This window comes from Sparus aurata, chromosome 1, assembly GCF_900880675.1.
Source record: "Sparus aurata chromosome 1, fSpaAur1.1, whole genome shotgun sequence".
Taxonomy (NCBI): Eukaryota; Metazoa; Chordata; class Actinopteri; order Spariformes; family Sparidae; genus Sparus; species Sparus aurata.
The window spans coordinates 33395639-33416635 of NC_044187.1; the positions used below are offsets into that span (position 1 = coordinate 33395639).

The window sequence follows — 20997 nt, forward strand, 5'->3', positions numbered from 1 at the left end:
CGAGCTCATGTTGTGTCAGAATACTATATTTCATTCCCCCGCTCGTTTTTTATATAAAAGTCAGAGTAAATGAAAGGCAGGATTTGCATACCGCTTCACTTCTTCTTCCGCTTTTTCAAACCCCCTTCTTCCCCATTCCCAGTGGCTTCAGTAGGGCTGCAAATATAAACTTGTGTTGTCATCTTTGTATTCCATCTCAGTATCTGTAGCATGTCACAGTGTGTCATGGCTCCATCAATTATATGCATCAGTGGTAGCTGTGATTTTAACATAGGTAACAGACATCACAACAGTGTTAATTGTAATTGTTAAATTCAACTTTTAAATGACTCTTTTAAGTAAATAACCGATGAGCGACTCTACATCCTAGCAGATGTAGTTGGAGGAACATCACTATGCAATTCCACTTTCCTCTACTCCCACCCTGATATCTGGTCCCATTAGTATTTGGGTCATACACAGAAGTGCTTTAAATTCAAGACTCTGTTGACCTGCTGACGTTGTTGTGGGAAGGTTTAAGGAAGTGGGTTAGAGCAGATTGACACCGGTTAGGTGATGGATTTGTTTGAGACAAGAAAAGAAACTTGGGATTCTTTTGTCTCAATATCCAAACACGGGTATGTGTATGTGGAAGAGTTGTGTGTGTGTGTGTGTCTGTGTGTTTGTGCATGCGTTTGACAGTGTTGTCTGTTCCCCCTTTTTTCTCTCTTCCTCTCTGTCTTTTCTCTCTCTCTCTCTCAATCTCTCTCTCTCTCTTTTCCTTTCCCACTTGCGCTCCTTTAATGTCTCCCTCCTGATTTGGAGATGGCTCTGTCTCCCATGATGCACCAGCCCCAGGCAGCGGGGGCCCCGTGCAGGGCTGGCGCTCCTTTGCCAGCAGCTCTGCTTGCCTTTCTTCTTCCTCCCTTCATCGTGTCTACAAAGAGATGAGAGGAACAACAAAAAAAAGAGTCAAAATCAAGAAAGCCAGTGTGCCAAATAACAAAAAAGTAAGAAAGGGAGAGCGAGAAGCCGGTGCATATAGTTAAAGAAAAAGGAGGATAATGTGACTAGAGTACCTCTGAGCTGCCCTGCATGCAGCCGGGAAATAAATTACTACTTCCCCTTAGATCTTCCCAGTATTTGACTCCTCTATCCTCTCCCTCCCTCTTTTCCCTCCTTCTCTGTCTCGCTCTCTTTCTGCCACCATTGCCACTTCACTAACGCACATCTCAATCCTCTTCCTCTTTTTTCATGCTGTTAATTTTGTCCCCCTCTCCCTTTTTTCCTCCCCTCTCCTCTCCTCACTCTCTCTTCTCTGTCGATATCTGGCTTTTATTCGGAGATTTAAAGCTGCGTGTCCCTCCCACCCCTAGTGTGCGTTTGATGTTTGACAAGGGCCCTTTGAAGTGTGCTGACTTCAGAGGCTGCCTAGCTGATGGCTTGGTCGGGCTACAGAGGGTGCAGGCAGGGGGCCTCCCCTCCGAGCGAGACCAACTGCTACCCCGCCATCACTACCCCCTTCTCTCCCCCTCGCCCAGCAGCCTGGCACTGCCAAGGGCACTGGGCATGAGAAGATCTGGGTAGGGATGGGCGGCGGGAGAAGGTTCAGGTTAGCTCGAGGGCAAGGGCATCTGGATTAGGCCTTTTGGAATAGTAGCAGGCTTTTTGGAACAAGATAGGATTAGGGCAAGGGCAGTGGATTAATGCAACATATTGCATCCGTCAGAAACGCTACACAGTTGCACTCGCACACACACTAAAGTGTCCTTCCCGTTGTGTTGTTTACCCTGCAGAGGACACACCGGCTGCCTAAGGAGATGACCCCCGTCGAGCCTTCAGCCTTTGCTGCCCAGCTCATCGCCCGGCTGGAGAAGCTAAAGCGAGAGCAGGACACCATGAGTTCATTGGAGGAGAGACTGCAGCAGATCCAGGAGGTACGGAATCACATAAACCTGTTCGAAACAATCCGACACTTCTACCCAACAGTAAGCACAGCTCCCACTGAGAAATTCTAACTTGTATCCAAGTTAACTTGAGACGATGGCTCCATATTGCACTACAAAAGCCTTTATGCCAGTTTTAGCATGTCGAAGAACAGGGAAAAGACCAAGGGATTTGAAAGTCTGTCTTGGTTTAGCTGCTACTTTCCTTTTCCTCTCTGTCCTACACTGCTTCATCTGGAGGAACTTTCAAACTTATGTTTCTAGGCACACTTGAAGTTCCTTCAAATAGTTAGCACTTAGCTACTCTCCAGTGGCACGTTTGCTGAGTATGTGTAGTGCCAGTCTCTTTGTGAAGCACAGGCACACTCTGCATTATAGATGAAGCGCACGCAAAGCCTGTTAGTGAAGATAACAGTGCGGCAAAAAGGAAACTCAAATCAAGTTATCCAGGCGTGTGCTCTCACTGACTTCAGAGGACGATAGATATAAGTTGGTGTAAGTTGAGACATAAATTCCTCCTTTTGCTGCCTTTCCCACATGTGACTGTATATGTTTTGTCAATTGCCTTAACTTTTTTTCCTTTGCCTGTCAAGGAGGAGGAAAGGGAGGAGAGCAGCGACCTCGCCGGCAGCACCGCCCTCCATCACCCTCTGCTCCCGTCCGGCAGCCAATGCGAGGAAGACCCTCAGGCTATCCTAGATGAGCACCTATCCCGTGTCTTGAAGACACCTGGCTGCCAGTCACCAGGTGTGGCCCGTCACTCACCACGTTCGAGCTCCCCAGATCGGACTGTTGCAACGCTGTCCGCTGGCCACGGGCCTTTCTTCGGTGCTTATCCTGGGGCCACCAAGGCTCTGGTGACAGGCAGGCAGTCCACAAAGCACATCCACCACCACTACATCCACCATCACCACGCTGGGCCCAAGACCAAGGAGCAGATTGAGGCTGAGGCGGCTCAGCGCGTGCAGTGCCTCTGCCCTCCAGGGGGCGCCAATTATTCCGACTTCACCCCTGCGTGAGTGTAACCTCAGTGTTGTGCCCATAGTACCTTATTTCTTCAATTTTCACAGTGGTAAAGCTGCTCTGTCTCTGATTTCAACCTGCCTGTTCTTTTTTTCCCCCAGTCGCTGCAGCACTTTGTCAAGGCGGTCAGTCAAGGCCACCGATGAGGGCGTTTCTTCACCGCGCCTTCCCCTAGATGCCACCGACCGCTCTCAGAATGTTTGGCAGTGGATCCTCGAAAGTGAGAGGCAGGGCAAGCACAAGCCACACAGGTGAGTGTGGGTCAGGAATTCCCCCCAAAAATGAACTGTACCAAGAATCACTAGTGTTTTGAGTTACCAGCTCATGGTATATACTGACCCTTTTCATCCTCACAGCACTCAAGGTCTAAAGAAGTCCAACCCCCTCGACGTCAAGACTCTGACAAGTCGGACGCACTCCTCTTGGGGTGGAGGTGGCATCGGCAGCGGGGCTCACCTCCGCGGCCACCACCCGGGCCATCCATTCATCCAGGACCCGGCCATGCCACCCCTGCCCCCGCCAAACACCCTGGCACAGCTAGAGGAGGCCTGTCGCCGGCTAGAAGAGGTGTCCAAGCCACCGAAACAGAGGTAGGCACACGTTCACCTTTTTACATTTAAACCAAAACTGGCATTCACACATATTCCATATCTTCCTCTCCCACGTTTGATTGAACGCATCAGAACGGACTGAAAATGCTGCCCAGTGGTTTCTCTTCGTATTGATGCGAGTATTAATTAGCCATTGATCTCTGTGATTTTGACAGGCAATCAGCAGCAGCCAGCAGCCTTCAGAGAGACAGGAGCCATCCAGCAGCTGCCTTTCCCACCGGAGGCAGTCCTCAAGCCAGCTCTGGACTCCAAGCAGACGAGTATGTGTCTCTCCTTTTTTTAGGTTTTTCGTTTTCTTTATTTCTATAGCCCAATTTTTTTTTTTTTTTTTAGAATCCTTCTCAGTCGCTTTCTAGCTTTCTGCAGCTTTTCTTACACTTCGACGCTTTTTTCGAGCGTTCCCTCTCTTTCCAAGGCTCGTGTTTTCACCCGCTTCCTCGCAGAGTTTCTCGCTCTTCCCTTCAAAGAGAGATGTTATGAGTCAGCAGAGCTATGTCTTTGAACTCCTCTTCTCTCGCCTTTTAATCATTTAAGATTAAACATGCTTTAATACCGAATCCTAACTACCCACCCGTCTCCCAACACACACACACACACACACACTCTCACCACTGGAACCCAACAAAGATGTGTTAAGTAGCCCCTGGTAACTCGAATTTATCTGCCCCCTTCGTACATTTGTTGTTGAATGGGTGGGAGCGTTTGATGTTAAGCTACAGCCACCTGACTGAGAGGCCTCTTTTCGTTTTAATTGTTTGACCCTCGGCGAGCCAGCTGTCTGTTGGCACCCTTAATTAATAATGCTCCAAAGGTTCTTTGTCCGCATTCAGCAGTCAGGCTCCTTCTTCTCCAAGTACAGTTGTTTTAAAAGCAGTTTTTTCATTTTGCATTTTCAGGTCGAAGGAGCTCGTGGTCACCTACTTCTTCTGCGGTGAGGAGATTCCTTATCGCAGCATGATGAAGACCCACTGCCTCACCCTGGGACACTTCAAGGAACAGCTCAGCAAGAAAGGCAACTACCGGTAAATATGAACCACTGACGACAGCACACGGATCACAGTACACTAGCACACACTTGGATAGATGTTTATTCCAAGCTGTTTGGTACTGCAGCAGGGTTAGTTGTGTCGTATGTGTGTGCATTTGTTATTGGACCTGTATGTGCTTGTCTAGTGAGTGGGAGTGTGAAATACTAGAGCTCAATAGTTGGAAGAAAAAAAAATGGGCTGATCCACTGTATTCAGGGCTTACAGAGAGAGGGAAGAGGAGGGGGGGGTTCTGGAGCGAATTTTTTCTCACATCTGGTACTGATTTCCATGGTAAGGCAGCCTTAATAAATATGGCTTTGAAGCCTGGGACATTTTATTTTGTGCACAAAGACCATTGCGAGGCCTTCAAATTCCTCCTCCACACTGTTGCATCAGACATTAAAATCAAACGCTTCAAGCACCTTCTTCTGTTAATGACTGATCGGCGTTGAAAGAGCAAAATTGCCTCCTATCAATGATGAGGGGGAATTTTCAAAGGAATGTAAGAGTGTATAAGTCATTTAAAATAAAATGGCAAGTCAGTCTGAAGACGCTGCTGAGTTCAGTGTGTTCGGAGCGACTGGCCATTCTATTTTAAATCCAGGTTTGCTTTATCAAGTAACCGTTTCAGTTCTGCACAGGTTTTATTCCAGTGAAAATACACAAAGCCTGCATGCCCATGACATCAACATTAGGTTACAGCCACATCTGCTTGTTAGGCAAGAGAGAAGAAGGCCTGCAAACAAGTCACTGCACCCCTGCTATCCCATAACTCTTCATCGCGCAAAAAAAAAAAGGTGGGGGGGGGGGGATGAAGCGTCTGGCTTCAATGGCAGCAGAATGTGTGGAGTTGGTTAATTTGGAGATGGCAGCGGTACAGTGGAGAACAGTATGCCGCGGCTCTGCCAGACGATATTGGTGCCAGATGTTGCGAAGAGAGAAAAATCCTGCCACATAAAACATGTTCCAATGGAAAGACTCCTTCTGTCTCCCTCTGTCTCACTCTCTGAAACAAAGTGATGACTTTGAACTATTTGTGAGTGAAAATGTTGCATTTTCTCCTGGAAAAAAAAAAAAAAAAAAATTCGGCCAATTAACTTGAGATGCGTGATGCATTTATTTGTTTTTTTTTTTACTAATGAAAATGAAAAGGCAAAAATCCTGCCGAGCAAGCTCAGAGAACGCAGAAACACTTTGCTGAAAATGCCATAAGAGTAAAGTAAGCCATCAGTTCTCTGTCACAGCGCTGCAAACTTGAGTAGAAAGTCTTGCAGCTGCCGTAGTGCAACCTTTCTTCATTGTTGTGTAATTACAATCAACAAGGAAAATAAAACTGTATATGTATGTTTCGGGACGCCCCTCCTTACATGTGTTGTTTGAATGACTCTAAGCTGTGCGATTGCTCATAAAACAGAGAGCTTTTTTTTTTTTTTTTGTATTCTGAACACCGACACACATGGGCAAAATGAGGCATTTTTCCATTACAAAGCTTATCATTAAATCCCCTCCCGCTGATCTTTTGCTGGGTTTAAAGTAGAGAGGAGAAATCATTAGGAGCTCCAGGAGACTTCACAGTCACCGGGACCAAGCTAACCCTGGGAGTTATCTCTGCTTGAGAGAAGAAGAAGAGTGGGCTAGCTAGGTGACCTGTGACCTCCAGGAGACCGTCTGAGCGGTCACCACCCTCCCCCCTCCCCGGATAAAGCCCCTCGGGCTCGGCCCGCGTCCAACCTATCACACCCACTCAGTGGGCCAGGGAAGGCCTGCGCTCCGCTTCCCCCAGCTTTCTTCCCTTCCTGTTCCCTCTTTTTTTCCTCTGTTCTCCGTTGGTGATCGGAAAACTGCCCAAAGAGTGTGTGTGTGACTGTGATGACGAGTGTGTGTAGGAGAGAAGCATTGGACATGTCCGTGTTTATGTGCAAGCAGCGGAGTGTGCTCTTGCAGTCGCAGGCAGACTCTCAGGCACCTGAAATGTCAACCTGTGTGACAGAAAGGCCCTTCATTTGACAGCCAGCCCAATTAGAAGCCATGGAGACACAGAGCGGGGGGGGGGGGGGTGCACTACTGAGGGGGGCCTTAAGACAGCCTCTAATTAACCCTTCAACTTTAATAAGACCTTGCAGGACAGATAGGCATCTGTAGAATGGCCAGCAGTCAAGATGAACAAGTGGATGAGGAGACGGGCACACATGGATGAACACACACACACACACACAAACAGGCTGTTTCTAGCAGCTTGAATTATCACAGGGAGTGTTTAAACGGAGGGTTCAGCTCTGTTTGTGCAGCGGTGTGATGTGGAGTCAGGCTCTGCCTTTGAAGTGTGCAGGGATGGCATTGAAGGCTATGACTAAGTTGTTTTGAGCAGGATCCATTTCTGGCTCTCAGAGTGTGTGTGTTTGTGTTTGATTTGGACTAAAGGGAGTTGTGCGCGAGCCTGTATATGGAAGTAGTCGTGTAGGTGCCTCAAAGCGGTTTAAAACATGATGAAATGTATCAGATGCACTCCTGCTGCCATTCTTGTCAGTTTTCGTTTGAGTTCAATTTCTGGTTCTCTCTTCCTTTTTTTCCACGCACACCTACGCTCAGCGTTTTCTAATCACAGACCTCTCTCGTTGTTTCTCCTCCTCAGGTACTACTTCAAGAAAGCCAGCGATGAGTTTGAGTGTGGTGCCGTGTTTGAAGAGGTGTGGGAGGATGCCACCGTGTTGCCCATGTATGAGGGCAAGGTCCTGGGCAAGGTGGAGAGGATGGACTAAAAAGCCACTTTGTTGCCAGCCAGCCAACCAACAAACCAACCAACCAACCAATGCCCTTCCTCGCCCAACCAAAAGCTAAACTGTCCCTAAAACCTTTGAGCAAGAGACTCTTTGTAATTAACAAAAAACACTCTGGACTCCTTTTTTTTGTTTTTGTTTTATTGTTTTTTGGTTTTTTTTCCTATTTCTTAATATTAAGCTAAACAGAGTTAATATATCCAGCACAAGAGGAGTGATTGAAGGAAGACGAGCCAATGAAGTATGCCGAACCCAGAGGAGGTGCCGCCCCTCCCTGACTTTATCAACCAATCAGCCTTAGAAACACAAGGGAATGAAATGAGAGACTTTAAAAAGACCAATACAAGGATGAAGATGATGATGATGATGATGATGATGATGATTGGAGGACAGTGGGGGGGGGGGGGAGCCCGCCTCTTCTTGAATATAACCACTGAAGATGTAGACGACTGTTTTGTTGTGATGTAATGCGAGACTGATGGTGCATTCACGCCGGCCTCCCGGGCCGAGTGAGACGATCTAGCAGGTGCTGAACACAGTGCCACCAACCTGCTCTTAATGTTCCACTCTAACATCGTTACAAAAACGTCTGTACATGTGCATATACATACATGCATATATGTATATATACATGTATTATATATATAGATGCTTTTGTAATGAGTTGAAAGTTTTTATTGAGTATTTATTGAAAAAAAAACAGACCCACTCTTTTCCCCGTTGTCCCTTCCTGAGTCCTCTTAAACCTGTGTTCCTCCCCCCCTCCCTATTTCTAGCCAATGGGCAAGCTGCTTTGAATGTTGGGAGAATACTGTGGTGATATTGTTTAGTGTTTGTTTCTGTTTGTTTTTTACTTTACACGACGGACGTGACACTAGCCTAGCACCTCCCATAGCCTTGTTAGCCCCGTCTGACCCGAACTAACAACCTTAGCAGTGGTCTTGTCTGAGGCGCACTCCCTCCACTATTCTAATGGTCAATCCCAGTCTTATATGCTGCTGATAGTTTGTAATGTTAAGTTTGTCACACTAGTATGTCCTCTCTCTCTCTCTCGTTGTCCCCCTCCCTCCCTATTTCTCTCAGTCTGTCGACAGAGCTCAATCTTTTTTGTTGTGCCTTTGTTTGTAAACCAGGCATTGCACAGGGGGGGATGAAAACAGTTGCAGACACACACACAGAGAGAGGAGACCTGGAGCACAAGTTGTACCATCTAATAATGGCAGTGTTTACAGCCCGCACACCAAAATAACTTGCGCTAACAAGAACCAGTTTGGGTCACCGAGAATGACTTCTCGAAAAAAGGAAGTCAGCTAGCGTGTCAAAAAAAACAGAAAAAATGAAAAAAATGTAAACGTTGAAGAATTATGGCTCCGATATCCTTTGAATGTTGTTACAGTAACATCGTATATAGCAGAGCTCCTGTATACATTGTAATTATGCATTCTGAAGTATGGATACTGACACATGTGATGCACACATAGAGTACACACACACACACACACGCTCATAAACAATACACACACACACACACACACTATCGCTGGTGTTTTATGAGTACAGCACCTGTGCCTACATGGATGCCATACCATGTGCTACCCTGTTTCAGGGTTTTAATATATATCCCTTGGTTTTCAGAAGGGTTTTATGTTGAAAAGATATTTTTATGCTTTTAATAATATCCTGTAATCATGTTTTTATTTTGTTGTTGTTTTTTTTTTTTACACCACGGCCTTTTTGTTTTGTTTTGTTTCATTCTATCTAAACTGTAAATTATACATTATATAAAGAGTTTCATTTAAAGATTTACATGGACCTATAATTATTGTAATTATTGAGAGATGTAGCCTTTATTAAAGTTTTATATTTTTCAAATGAAAGATCTTGTGCCCGAAATCGCTTCTTTTGTCATATTCATTCATTCAGACCTTTGCTTGAGCCTCAGAAATAAGAGGTATCCCTCATTTGCTATGACGTTGACAGAGTTAAACCATTTCACAACAGCAATTCTCACTGCAGGGTTCGTACGGGTGCTTGAAATCCTTGAAAAGTGCTTGAATTTCAATGTTGCGTTTTTAAGGTCTGAAAAGTGCTTGGATTTTAGTTTAAGTGCTTGAAAGTGCTTGACATTATAACTCTGTGTCTTTCACAAAATTGGGATCAGACTGGATAATTAATTTCTGAAGTTTTTGCTATTATGAAACATAATTTTAGATGTTTACAGCATAATACACTGTACATAATTGTGATAAAAAAGTGAAGAAAAAAAATCATGAGAATACATATTCCTGTAGATACGTATTTTACCCCCGCATAAGTTGCTGGAAAATCTTGAAAATGACCCTTAAAAATGCTTGAAAAGTGCTTGAATTTGACCTTGAAAAATGTGTACGAACCCTGTCACTGAAAACAATTGCACACATCAAGCTATCGCAACGTATCATGGCCAGTTCATACTGCACAGCAAACGTCTCAGAATTAAGATTTTTTTTTTTCTTTTTTTCTGACAGCTATACAGAGGAGACCTGAACGGACTGGGCTTTTGTGTCCACTTCAAGCAACAAGTTCGTCTGGGACAAACATGTTTAGAGACGGTGGTTCTTTAGTCAGATCTAGCAAAGCAAAAATGACGGATTCAGCTCCTGGTGGTATTATTAACCCAATCAAGTGTTTAACACGGAGACTCAGGGTGTCCGAGCGGCCCAGTGATTTAAGACACGTACCGTATAATTGGAACGTCCCCGGCGTGATTCTGGCCAGACACCTTTGCTGCATGTCTACTCCACTATGCTGGTCAAAAAAGCCAAAAGAAAAATATCTTGTCTTAGGTCTTAAATCCATAAAGGAAACATCAGTATTGGCTGTACAATTTAAAATGCAACAATAACTAAACGATTAGAAATACTGAATAGTGTAATTAACACTCCACACTACACTACGGCAAAATGATATATACTGAGTTGGCTAAGCAGGACGGGTATATGGAACCTATTGTCGAATACTCCAAAGAATTATGCTTGACAGTCGTACCCTCTGTACAACCTCCGTGTCTCTCTCAGTAACGAAGAACGTGAAATGTTGCTGCGGTCGTCACCATTCAAGAGGCGCGGCTGTGTAGTGCCGCGATCACTGCACATCACATCTACAGAAGAAATTAATAAAACTCGTTTTTTAAATCACGTCGTGCCATCGTTACGGAGAGGAGATTCACAGAAAGGCTGCAAACCTGAACATCGCCTCTCGTCGCTGAACAAAAAAAAGAATGAAGTTTAAATTCATGACTGCGAGCTGCTAATTCCCAGCGTAAACAGGAATCACTGAAAGCCTGTAACCTTTTGATGCGTTACAGCCCCTCAGTGGTTAAATGTGTGCGTTCCGTATTCAGCACTTAAATGGGAGACATTAAGCATGGAAATGGGGGCATGGGCTAATTGGTCCTATTAAAGAGCAATGAGCACCAGCGCTTACTCTCTGACAGTCAACACAAACATTAATGAAGCACCCTGCATCCCCTATCAGAGGGCCCAGCCATGTTTGCCTCAATTATCTGGCTTTATTTCAGCTGTAGGGGGAAAGATCGTTTAGTACGAGGAAATAATTCAGCGGTGGGGAGCGCGTGCCGTCGGCCGCGTGCAGACTCACTCACTTCTACGGCTCAATTCAAATTGTTGACATAAAGGGAGACTTGCAATTGGCAAAAAGCAGAGGTAGCCACGTAACAAAGATAACAACAGCCATTACTGACAAGCTCTCACTTCCCACAAAATGATCTTCTCGTTTCTTTCTCCCCCGGTAGCTTTTCCTGGCAATATGGCAAAAAAAAAAAAAAAAAAGGAAGAGACACAGACAAGCCACCAGTGCTTGTCACGTCTATGAGATACTGTAGGTTTTCTCAATCTCAAAGCACATACACACACAATTTTTTATTTTTTTTTGCTTTAAAAATCATTTCACTGCAGCCATCCCTGAACAGTTTGTATTCATAACGCCACAAATAGCAGATTAATTTCCCAGACTCTTTTCATCAAAGGCACAGAGCGGTGAAACTTCAGCACATAATCAATGCATTACATACCCCCCAAACCTTAAAATCCATTCCTCCATGGCTTTAACTTTACAATGAAGAGGGTTTAATCGGGCTGAACCAGCTACTTTCTGTTGAACTGTCTGGAACGGGGCAGGTGTAACCCTCCACCCTTCTACCCCCCCTCCACCCTCCCTGCCTCTCCCCAACTCTATTTTTACAGCCTCTTGGGGCTCCGGCTTTGAAGGGAAACCTATCCAGGAAAATTGCTTGCATTTTTCCCCACTGAAGCGTTGATAGATGGACATTGACTGTCGCATTCCCTCTCTTGCACATCAGGAGCTCGGGCCCCCATCTTCTCCCAGCCTTTCTGTAGTATTCCAGTTCTAATAGGTGTATTGTTGAAGCGTGGTACAGGTTATGCACAGGTTCCAAAGTTCCTACCTTCATGGAAGACTAGACTTCAACTTACATTCTAATGCGAAACGCGCAATTGTTTCACAGGATCTTTTCAGCGGCGGCGAACATTTCTGTGGTGTGCCTTTGATTTCATCGGCAGCATGCGTTTTTTCTTTCTCGCCGCCCCGTGCACCCCATATGTCTGATACCCACTACCTTCATCCCCGTCTTTTCTCCAAACACTGGCATTCATTTCTCCTTGCATTGTGGTAATTGGCATAGCATGGTTGGGGCTATTGTAAACATGGCTGTGTGAGACTGGTATAAAGAGGCACCAGTCACTCCCCAGGCTAAGCTAGTGTGCGAGGCAGGCAGGGGCTGCTGCCTATTGTGCTGGTGAAGCCTTTGTAGATTTGCAGTGGGCCCCTTTTTAATCGCCTTCTCATACGCCGCTTGCCGACTCGCTTTGCATATTTAATTGCCAGGTAAAATCATTTTGTCGACAATCCGTTTAATTATTTGATTGTACAGTAACCGTAAAGAGTGAGCGAAGGGAAGAGGAAGGGATAAAGGGGGATAGAGAGAAGAAGAGAGACAGAGAGAGAGCAGCAGGCAGCAGAGAAAGAAAGAGGTCTGTTGCCAGAATAGACATCAAAGCTGTGCCTTGATGTTGATGTTGAATGGGCATTAATGGTTTCTGAAGGCAAGAGATTGCACAGAAAAAAAAAAAAAGAAAGAGAGAAAAGAAAAAAAAATAAACCCTCCTTTTTCTCTGACAATCCCGCCAGCAATCTCAGTAAATGCATAAACATTGGAACCCGGTGCCAGATAGACGGCTTGAGCAGGGAAAAAGAAAGTGAGAGCGAGAGAAGCTAGTTGGATTGTTCACTTTCATTTCCTGTAACAATCGAAGGGCGAGTAACAGAGAGGAGATGGGTCAAATGGCCTGATTGGAGGCTGCCGGTGATTAGGAGGCTATCGCCATCTTAAATATTTAGGTTAAAAGACCAGAAGATTAAAATATTGAATGTCTGAAGTCTGACGTGTCATGGACATCGAGGAAGAGTACATCGGGTTGTATGTCACCCTCACAACTTAAACAATTAGCACATAATGATTTAGCAACACTATCAATGCGAAGAATCATCTGAGGAAGCAGCATTTTATATACATATATATATATATGTATATATATATATATATATATATATATATATATATATATATATATATGTCAAAATGTCTTCAACAAGACATCTGATATGTATATATATATATATGTATATATATATATATATCTATATAGATATAGATATAGATATAGATATATAGATATATATAGATAAATATATATATATATACATATCAGATGTCTTGTTGAAGAAATTTTGACAAATCGAGTACATTGAATAGGCGAGATCACTATGTCTAATAGGCAGACCACTGTCCTGGTCCAGACCAAGGTACCATCCTGTCTGGACCCCAACCTGTAATTAGTGAGATTTGTTATATTTTGACAGAGCATTTCTATTTTCTTGCTCTTAGAGCACTATTGGCCAAAGAAACCCATAGATTCATGACCTATGGCATGCATTGTTAATTCAATTAAGCACTGTGATTAGAGTCAGATACCACACACAGATGACAGAGGAAACAGGAGACAACAGTCAACAGAGTTTTTAATCAAGTATGGACTCCAACATGGTCATTCTTGCTGTTGGCAGTTTAAAGTCAGTGTGACTCACATCTGAGACCTCTGTGATTATTAAAAGAGTGAATGTGATGCGCACTAGACAGCACAGTGTATGTTTTGAGCATATATACCAACTGAAAAACAAACTGTCAGGAAATAAAATATTTTACGGCATTAAATTATAACAAAAGTTTTAAATTGTGTAGTTCTGGATCTTTGCCTTATGAACATGTCTCAAACTGGACCTCTGTGTTATCAATTCAATTGTAATTAGTTTTCTTTTTTCCATCCATCGGCAAGTAGCCAACTGGACATACCTAAGCCTTAATTTATTGATTTTTTTGGCCACTTGGGGCGCCGCAACAATCTGTAGACACAACAGTGATCCTATAAAGTTGAACATGAACAGTTGCTTAGTCACACATCCAGCAGTAACGGAGCACCAGTAGCATTAACTTTGGGTTGTGTATAACTTGCCTTTAACTTTGCCGTTCTCTGTTTTGGCCTCCACCAACTCCCAAAGGAAATGTTGGGTTAATTAGTGATGAAATGCTCCACTATGGTCACCAGCAAGTTGCCTGTCTTCTGTTTGGGGCTAGGCAGGTAGCATAATATTGATTGATCAGAGCTTTTCTCTGATCAATCAATCTTGATCTTCAATCTGATCTTCTGTTGATGACCTTGTAAACTGTGAATTGTTGCTCTTTTCTGTACACGCAACATCTATTGCATGTCTGTCCGTCCTGGAAGAGGGATCCCTCCTCTGTGGCTCTTCCTGAGGTTTCTTCCATTGTTTTTTTTACCCTGTTAAAAGGTTTTTTTTCCATCAACATGTGAAGTTTTTCCTCACTCGAATCGAGGGTCTAAGGACAGAGGATGTTTTTCACTGTACAGATTGTAAAGCCCACTGAGGCAATGTGATTGTGATTTTGGGCTATATAAATAAAATTGATTTGAATTGATTTGATTTTCACTGGAAACAGCTGCCTGCTGCTGGGATCAGAGTGTTAAGAGTAGTGAAAGTGACTCAACACTTTTAGTTTGTGGTCTGTGATACCGAAACATTGAGCTGAAAGATGGTAAAATGCTCCACTGATCTGAAAGGAATGTCAGAGCTGCCGATCATTCTTTGTGGGTTCATCATTACGAGCAACACCTTTCATTACACAAGTCCTTTAATGCTGACGAGGTCGTCTGTTTAAATACATTTTCAGCCAAGAAATATTCAGAGCAGATTGTTTGAAATATTCAACGTGGATTTTTTGTCCCCATGCATCCAGCAGTTCTGTTATGCATTTTCTGTTCCAAGACACATTTCCACTGTAGTTTACAGTAAAACAAGATCCTCTTGATGATGGTTTAGAAACTGCTTTTATTACTTAAAAGTGAAACGAAAAAGTCCAAATGGGCTGTGGACTGTGCACCAGAGTAAGAAAATGTTTGTACTGCAAATGGTGTTTTTAAAATGAAATCCTCAAATGGTTATTGTGCGGATTTAAATTTAAACATACACATACAATTTTGGACCGAAATAAATACATTTTGAAAATAATCCTTAACGCACGCAATCAATGTGAAAACAATATTATTAATATTACTAATAATGATTATTAACACCTTTGTGTTATTAATACCTTTGTGTATACTTTTTATCCATGTTTCCATGTCCGGAGCACTGTTTTCACTGTTTTCACTGTTTTCACTGTTTTCACTGTTATGTCACTGTCTCTGTTGATGTTGTAAATGCTGTCTATGTGTGTGTGTAAGCAGCCAATTATTCTTTTTAACTGCAACCAAATCTACCCTCGGGTTCAAATAAAGTTACCTTACCTTACCTTACCTTACCTTACCTTACCTTACCTCATACCGCCCTTGCCTCTTAATACTGTACATCTAACCATTATCTTCTTCATATAGGAACATTTTGTCACCAGCAGCCACACAAAGGAACAATGATACAATGGAAATCATCTGTTAACATGCGCTTAAGCTACTTTGTAGTTTCAGTATCAGCTAGATGGAAAAGACACATAGTGCAACATGAGAATAGTTCCTCCACAGGATGGAGGGACACTGCGTGTGATACAGCATTTGCATTCTTGAAGCGAACCCCAAACAGTGGATGCTGTCCCCTCTCCTGTCACCAAACACCTGAATGTTGTCTCGCGTTTCATGATGTGTGCGGTGGGGCTTGGCATTTGCGTGTGAACGGTCCAAGCTAGGGGCTTTAACTGCAGCTTACCTCTGAAACTCATCCAAAACCACCTTGATCCTCTTTCGACTGGCACTGCTGGAGATCTCTCTCTTTCTCTCTCTCTCTCTCTCTCTCTCTCTCTCGCACCCTCCAGTCTGGCTGTCTGTCTCTCTCACCCACTCTCCCCTTCTCTTGCGTTGTCAAGTTTACTTATCTTTCCAGCTTCCCTGAACTATCTTGTTTCTCTGTCATTCTGTTGTGAGGGTGATGTGTATGTGGGTGTGAGGGTGTTGTGGGGGTATCATTATCTGGAGGGAACATCTAGATTCAACATAACCTTGACTAGCATGCATGCCTGTTGAGAGAATACATAACTCTGCTCTTTTTACTGGCTTTACCCGAAACTCCAGGCTGGCAGTGGAAGATTTTGTGTGAAAAAAACACAACGATTGAAAAGGACTTAATCTTCACTGTCAATAAAAATGAATTTTCTATGAACTTGTTATCGGAAACTGCTTATTCATCATGATGCATGCATGGTTAATTGAGAGCCAGATGTCCCCTGGATATTGAGCGATTATCCATTTTGCAACAAATAAAATACAGAGGCCATAAAGAAATCTGTCAACAAGTTGAAGATGCCAGATCCCAGTTTCACTTGGCTGTTGTGTTGCACATCTGCACAAGCCACACTTACTCTAAACTGTTGGTCTGTGGCGATAACAAAATGAAAGAAATTGTTGTTCAGAAAAATACCTCCTTCTGATCTAATAAAATGCCGTGAGGCAACCACAAGACGTGAAATCATGAGTGCTTTGACAAAGAAAAGTTGAAGAAGAGGGAGAGAAATATCTGCCATCCTTCATCAGTGAATGGACGTACCTCAGTTGTCATCATGTGACAGTCAAAATATTTGATGGGAGGGGGGTCGTAACCTGTGTCTCTGTTTAAACATGGTCTCATTTCTGTCAAGGTCACAGATGAACTTTCCCACAATCTTGAATAATGTGAGTAACACTGAACTGATTATCTGTCAATAGTCGTTCTATGCATACAATATCAAACTATAAGACTGTCCACATGAACTCAACGAAGGAAAGCGTATCGCTCTCAGGCTCTCCCTGCTCTGATTTAAGAGTGCTCTTTTTTGGACAACTTTTGTTCATTTATTTTAGGAGCATCCATCCGTCTCTTTCCCTTTCTCTCTACCTCTGCCAACTCTGTGTCAGCAGTGGATAGGCATTATCTATTTTGTCTAACTACCCCCTGTCGGGTCTCAAACCACCCCCAAGGGAAGCCTGTGTTCTTTGGGCAAGATCGAGCTTCGGGCCCAAACCACTGTCAACAAGGGGAACAATTTGGCTGGCAAGGGCCATATTTACAGATCGGTGAACCACAGCTCCATTTAGCAGTGTTCTTTCGTCAGTAAACACCACAGGACGGTATCTGTCTCAGATCTCAAGAGGAGGAACAGAGATAGAATTATGCCATGCGGCCCAAAGTTGGTCTATTCCGACCACCACTCGGACCGCCATTGTTTAGAACTCAAGAAAGGCCGAACGATCCGATAACACAAGTTTGTCGTGGCACGCAACTTTGTCCACATTCCTCAGTGACCCAACGGAATGCAGTCCCTCGAAAGGCTTCGCCTGTGGCCTCAGTTTGGAGGGTTTGTGGTGTATTTTGAATCCATCAGACTCGTCTTTTCTTGTATGATCCTGAGTATTGGGAGCGGCATTTCTAAAAATACCAAGCGTTGTGGTTTTTCACATGAATACATGAACCAAACTCCCTCTGGGCCATTGTACACACACAAAGTATGTTAATGTGTCAAGATATTGCAACCTTGAGTCTTGTTAACACATTGGCCCACATTACATTGCGGGCAGTATGGTATGCAAACAAAGAACTGGTTTGGAGTTTGGGGTCAGAAAAGGCTTTGAAGCTAAACATACTCCGGTCATAAAGTTATATCTGGGGCAGATGAGACCAATAAACCACCGCCACACTGAAGCCATGGAAGTCCGGTCATGTTGGTGGCAAAGACAATCTGGATAACTAAAATATCTGACAGGTGAAGGCTGCTTCTGTGATTTCGGTTCCTTTTCCGGTCACAAGCAGCAAAACAGCTCCTTTAAAAAATATGACTTTGGTGTCAGAAGTACAAAAGCTCATCTGGAAAAAACAACTTGAATTAAGGCCGAGCCCAATTCTCACAAGACGAAACAGCCACTCAAATAAACGAGCAGTCAGATTGTTGTCGCAGGAACAAGATTTGTTATATTTTTGCTGTTGTGGTTGTTCCTTTTTCGTTGAGTGTGGATGGAAGACATGGAGCTGGCTGTGCAATCTGTGATTTAGTTTGATTATCGTAAAATTATCTCTTCAGTTTAGACAGAATCAACCCAAATTGCTAAAATACACGATGCAATTGTTTCAGTATTGCTTTTACTGTGCACATGTGCACCTACACTTTGTATATTCTATATTTGTGATTTGTTTGGCAAATTAAAGATCCCCTCTACACCAAAAAAACTGTAATGTGTGTCTGACATGATTTTTGTAAAAAGAAAAAAAAAAGGTATAATTACAACATTAAAATCCTTAAAATTGCACCTTTTCATTCTCACTCTTAAAAAATGACTGTTAACAATTAAAAAGGTGTCATCTGGAGCTCTAAAACATTTGCCTGTTGCTACTCACCATACTCTTTGCTATATCTATTTTGGCTGTAGAGACTAGCTGCCGTTAGAATGAAGCTCAGTTTGCTGTGGAGCTAAGTGGCCCTATTATCTGACAGGACGACCGCGAGGGTCACCGCAGTCAACAGGGATCAGGCGGACCGGGGGTCTGCCACCTCCTGATGAACACGGCTGGTCACCAGTCTGGGACTGAACACGGCCTCTGAGAACCGGCAGAAGCCACTTTGAAGATAGATGTATTAGTGAGGGAAATAGGTATAAAAAAATATGTAATTTCTTGATATTTTGTGACGTTACTTTGTTTAAGTAGCAATCTCTGCTGATTTAACATCGGTCATCTGAAACGATGGGGACTATCAGACTGTTGCTTCTTGCTCTCCAAAGTGGAGCTGGCCGGTCAGCATGCAAACATCAGCAGATATCTCTGCAATACAGCTACAGCACACAGATGTCTGAGATGTAACGTCTGCAATGTGTTTACATGCTCTGTTGACAAAGTTAGTTCATGTTTTAATATTTTAAACTAAAATGACACAGCTGCTGGACACAAGATGTCTCCTACTTCACTGTGAAGTCTATTCTCAGTTTACGAGCACTGGAGCCTCTCCACGTCACACATGTGTACGCCAAACTATTTGTGATGCCACAAATCATTTACATAGGCCTGCCTTTAAAACAGATTTCTAATGAGCACAGAGAAAATGTACACTTTCAGCAGATGGTTGTGATATCAGGCTTCTGGTATCAAACTCTGTATATACACCATTATACAGAGTGAAGCTCAAACATTCCACTGTAGGAACAAGAAAAACACATTTTTGACTAGAAAGCTTTAAGAATGTATCGCTCAGAACAAATTAAACAATGTTATAGTAATATTTTTTATGTATACAACATATTCCCCACATTACAGCTCGAGCCGTTTCAATAATAATTGAATGTTCCGAGACCCCAGCATGAACCACAAAGGACCTGCAGCGGCGACCAGACGCTGTCATCCATACATGCTGTCTAGCTTGGGTGTGGCTGCCGCAGACAGTATTGAACTGAGCTCTTTTTTAGAAACTGGGGAATTTCTCAGTGCTTTTATCCTGAGACAGCCTCAGTGCTTCAGTGTTGTGCCTCACACATACCTTCAGGTCCGCAGTCCATTCCCCAGACGGCTGTGGGAAGTGTGGTGAGGCCACTCTGGGTTTGGAGGCCTCCCAGGCACCACAGGGATAAAAACTGGCCTCCATCATGTGACGCAGTCATGTGACTCTCACGGAACTGGTATCCCATTGAGAGGAGAGGCTAAGGGTGAATAGAGGATCATCAGCTCGCTCAAATTAATGATGTATGAGACATGTTACTGTGCATGTGTTCCATAGCTCACGCATCGATTCCATAACTCTTCTGTCTTCCATCTCATCTCTTTTGCCTTGCAGCTAAGATGGAAACCAGACCAGTTAGTGGCAAAAAATGATCAAAACCATCCTCTCGTTTTTTTTCATAGATTTTCACCCTTCCAAAACAAGTTAAACCACACCAAGGGTCCACACATGCCTAAATGAACTCCGGCAAACCACCTGGGTTGTGGGTGTGTGAGCCCTCAAGCCTGACTGTTTCCCATCGTAGACGCTCTGCCTGGCAAAGCTCAGGGCTTAGCCACCATTGTTTACTCTTTACCCACAGAGCCCAGCACCTGTTAGAGATTGAGCTGTACACAACCCAGCTGCAAGCCATTTTCATCTAACACCCAAGAAGATAACTACCCCTGAAGCAAAAGCGATTAGGCTAATCGGCCTTGATGATGGGAAGAGACTAAGTTGGATGAGAAGGTAGAAAGTTGCGGGCGCAAAGCGGCAGCCTCCGAGGGAAACTGAGCGTCTCCGAACAAGCTAACGGACAACCGCACATTTCAGTCATCGCCTAATGAGGACTGTAGTGGGCCTGTCTTCCCTTGTTTGTGTTCTTCATCTCACATGCCACTTACTGATGGGCCAACATGCCCCCCCCTGGCACGAGAAGAGGCCACCATTGTGAGGAAAAAGGCTTTGCAGTCTGCAGGAGCCCACAGCAGCTCCGTCTTTTTTTTTTTTTTCCTCCTGGCTCCCTGTCGCCAGCTTGTCCCTCTTCTCCTTTGCTTTTCACACACAGGCAATTAAGTCAGTTTCCCAATGCTGTGATCCCCTCCAACATTCTTTGTTCTTGTTTTTTGTTGTTTTCCTGTTCCTTAGCTTTTCTCCCTCTCTCCCTCCTTCTTGCGGGTTTGTTTCTTGGGTGAGGAGGTCGAGGCTGGGGGCGGAACAGAGAGAGGGAGAAAAAACAAGTGGGGGGGGGGGGGTTACATTTGCAGCTTTATGACTAACCACATGTGTTTCTGGGTCTTTGTATTTACATGTTTCTCATGGAAAAGAGGGTGGGGGAAGGGGATGACGGGAGAGGAAAGACGAGCATATGGTTCTTGTTTGTTGAGTTAAATTCAGAGCCGGACTGTTTGTTTCCTGCGATGAGCGGAGGGAAATACGTTCTCGTAATCATCTTCAAATTTGACTCCTCCCCAGGGCAGTGGTTAGGCTTTTCCTTGAAACAGGAAATGTACATAAGTGTACACACAAAACATTGTTTTCATGTACAGAAAT

The 20997-nt window shown here is 43.9% G+C and overlaps 1 protein-coding gene across 11 annotated transcripts in view; it reads left to right on the top strand.

Annotated features, from left to right (window-relative positions):
• Positions 1–9083, top strand: part of LOC115586804 (axin-2-like) — a 55569-nt gene extending 46486 nt beyond the window's left edge. For all 11 annotated transcript variants that reach the window (XM_030426184.1, XM_030426193.1, XM_030426175.1 and 8 more), the window contains 7 exons: positions 1776–1916; positions 2519–2940; positions 3050–3199; positions 3305–3538; positions 3715–3819; positions 4456–4581; positions 7220–9083. In XM_030426184.1, coding sequence (XP_030282044.1) covers positions 1776–1916; positions 2519–2940; positions 3050–3199; positions 3305–3538; positions 3715–3819; positions 4456–4581; positions 7220–7346 — 1305 coding nt within the window. In that variant the 3' untranslated portion in view covers positions 7347–9083. The remainder of the gene's footprint in view (positions 1–1775; positions 1917–2518; positions 2941–3049; positions 3200–3304; positions 3539–3714; positions 3820–4455; positions 4582–7219) is intronic.
• Positions 9084–20997: the final 11914 nt, after the last annotated feature.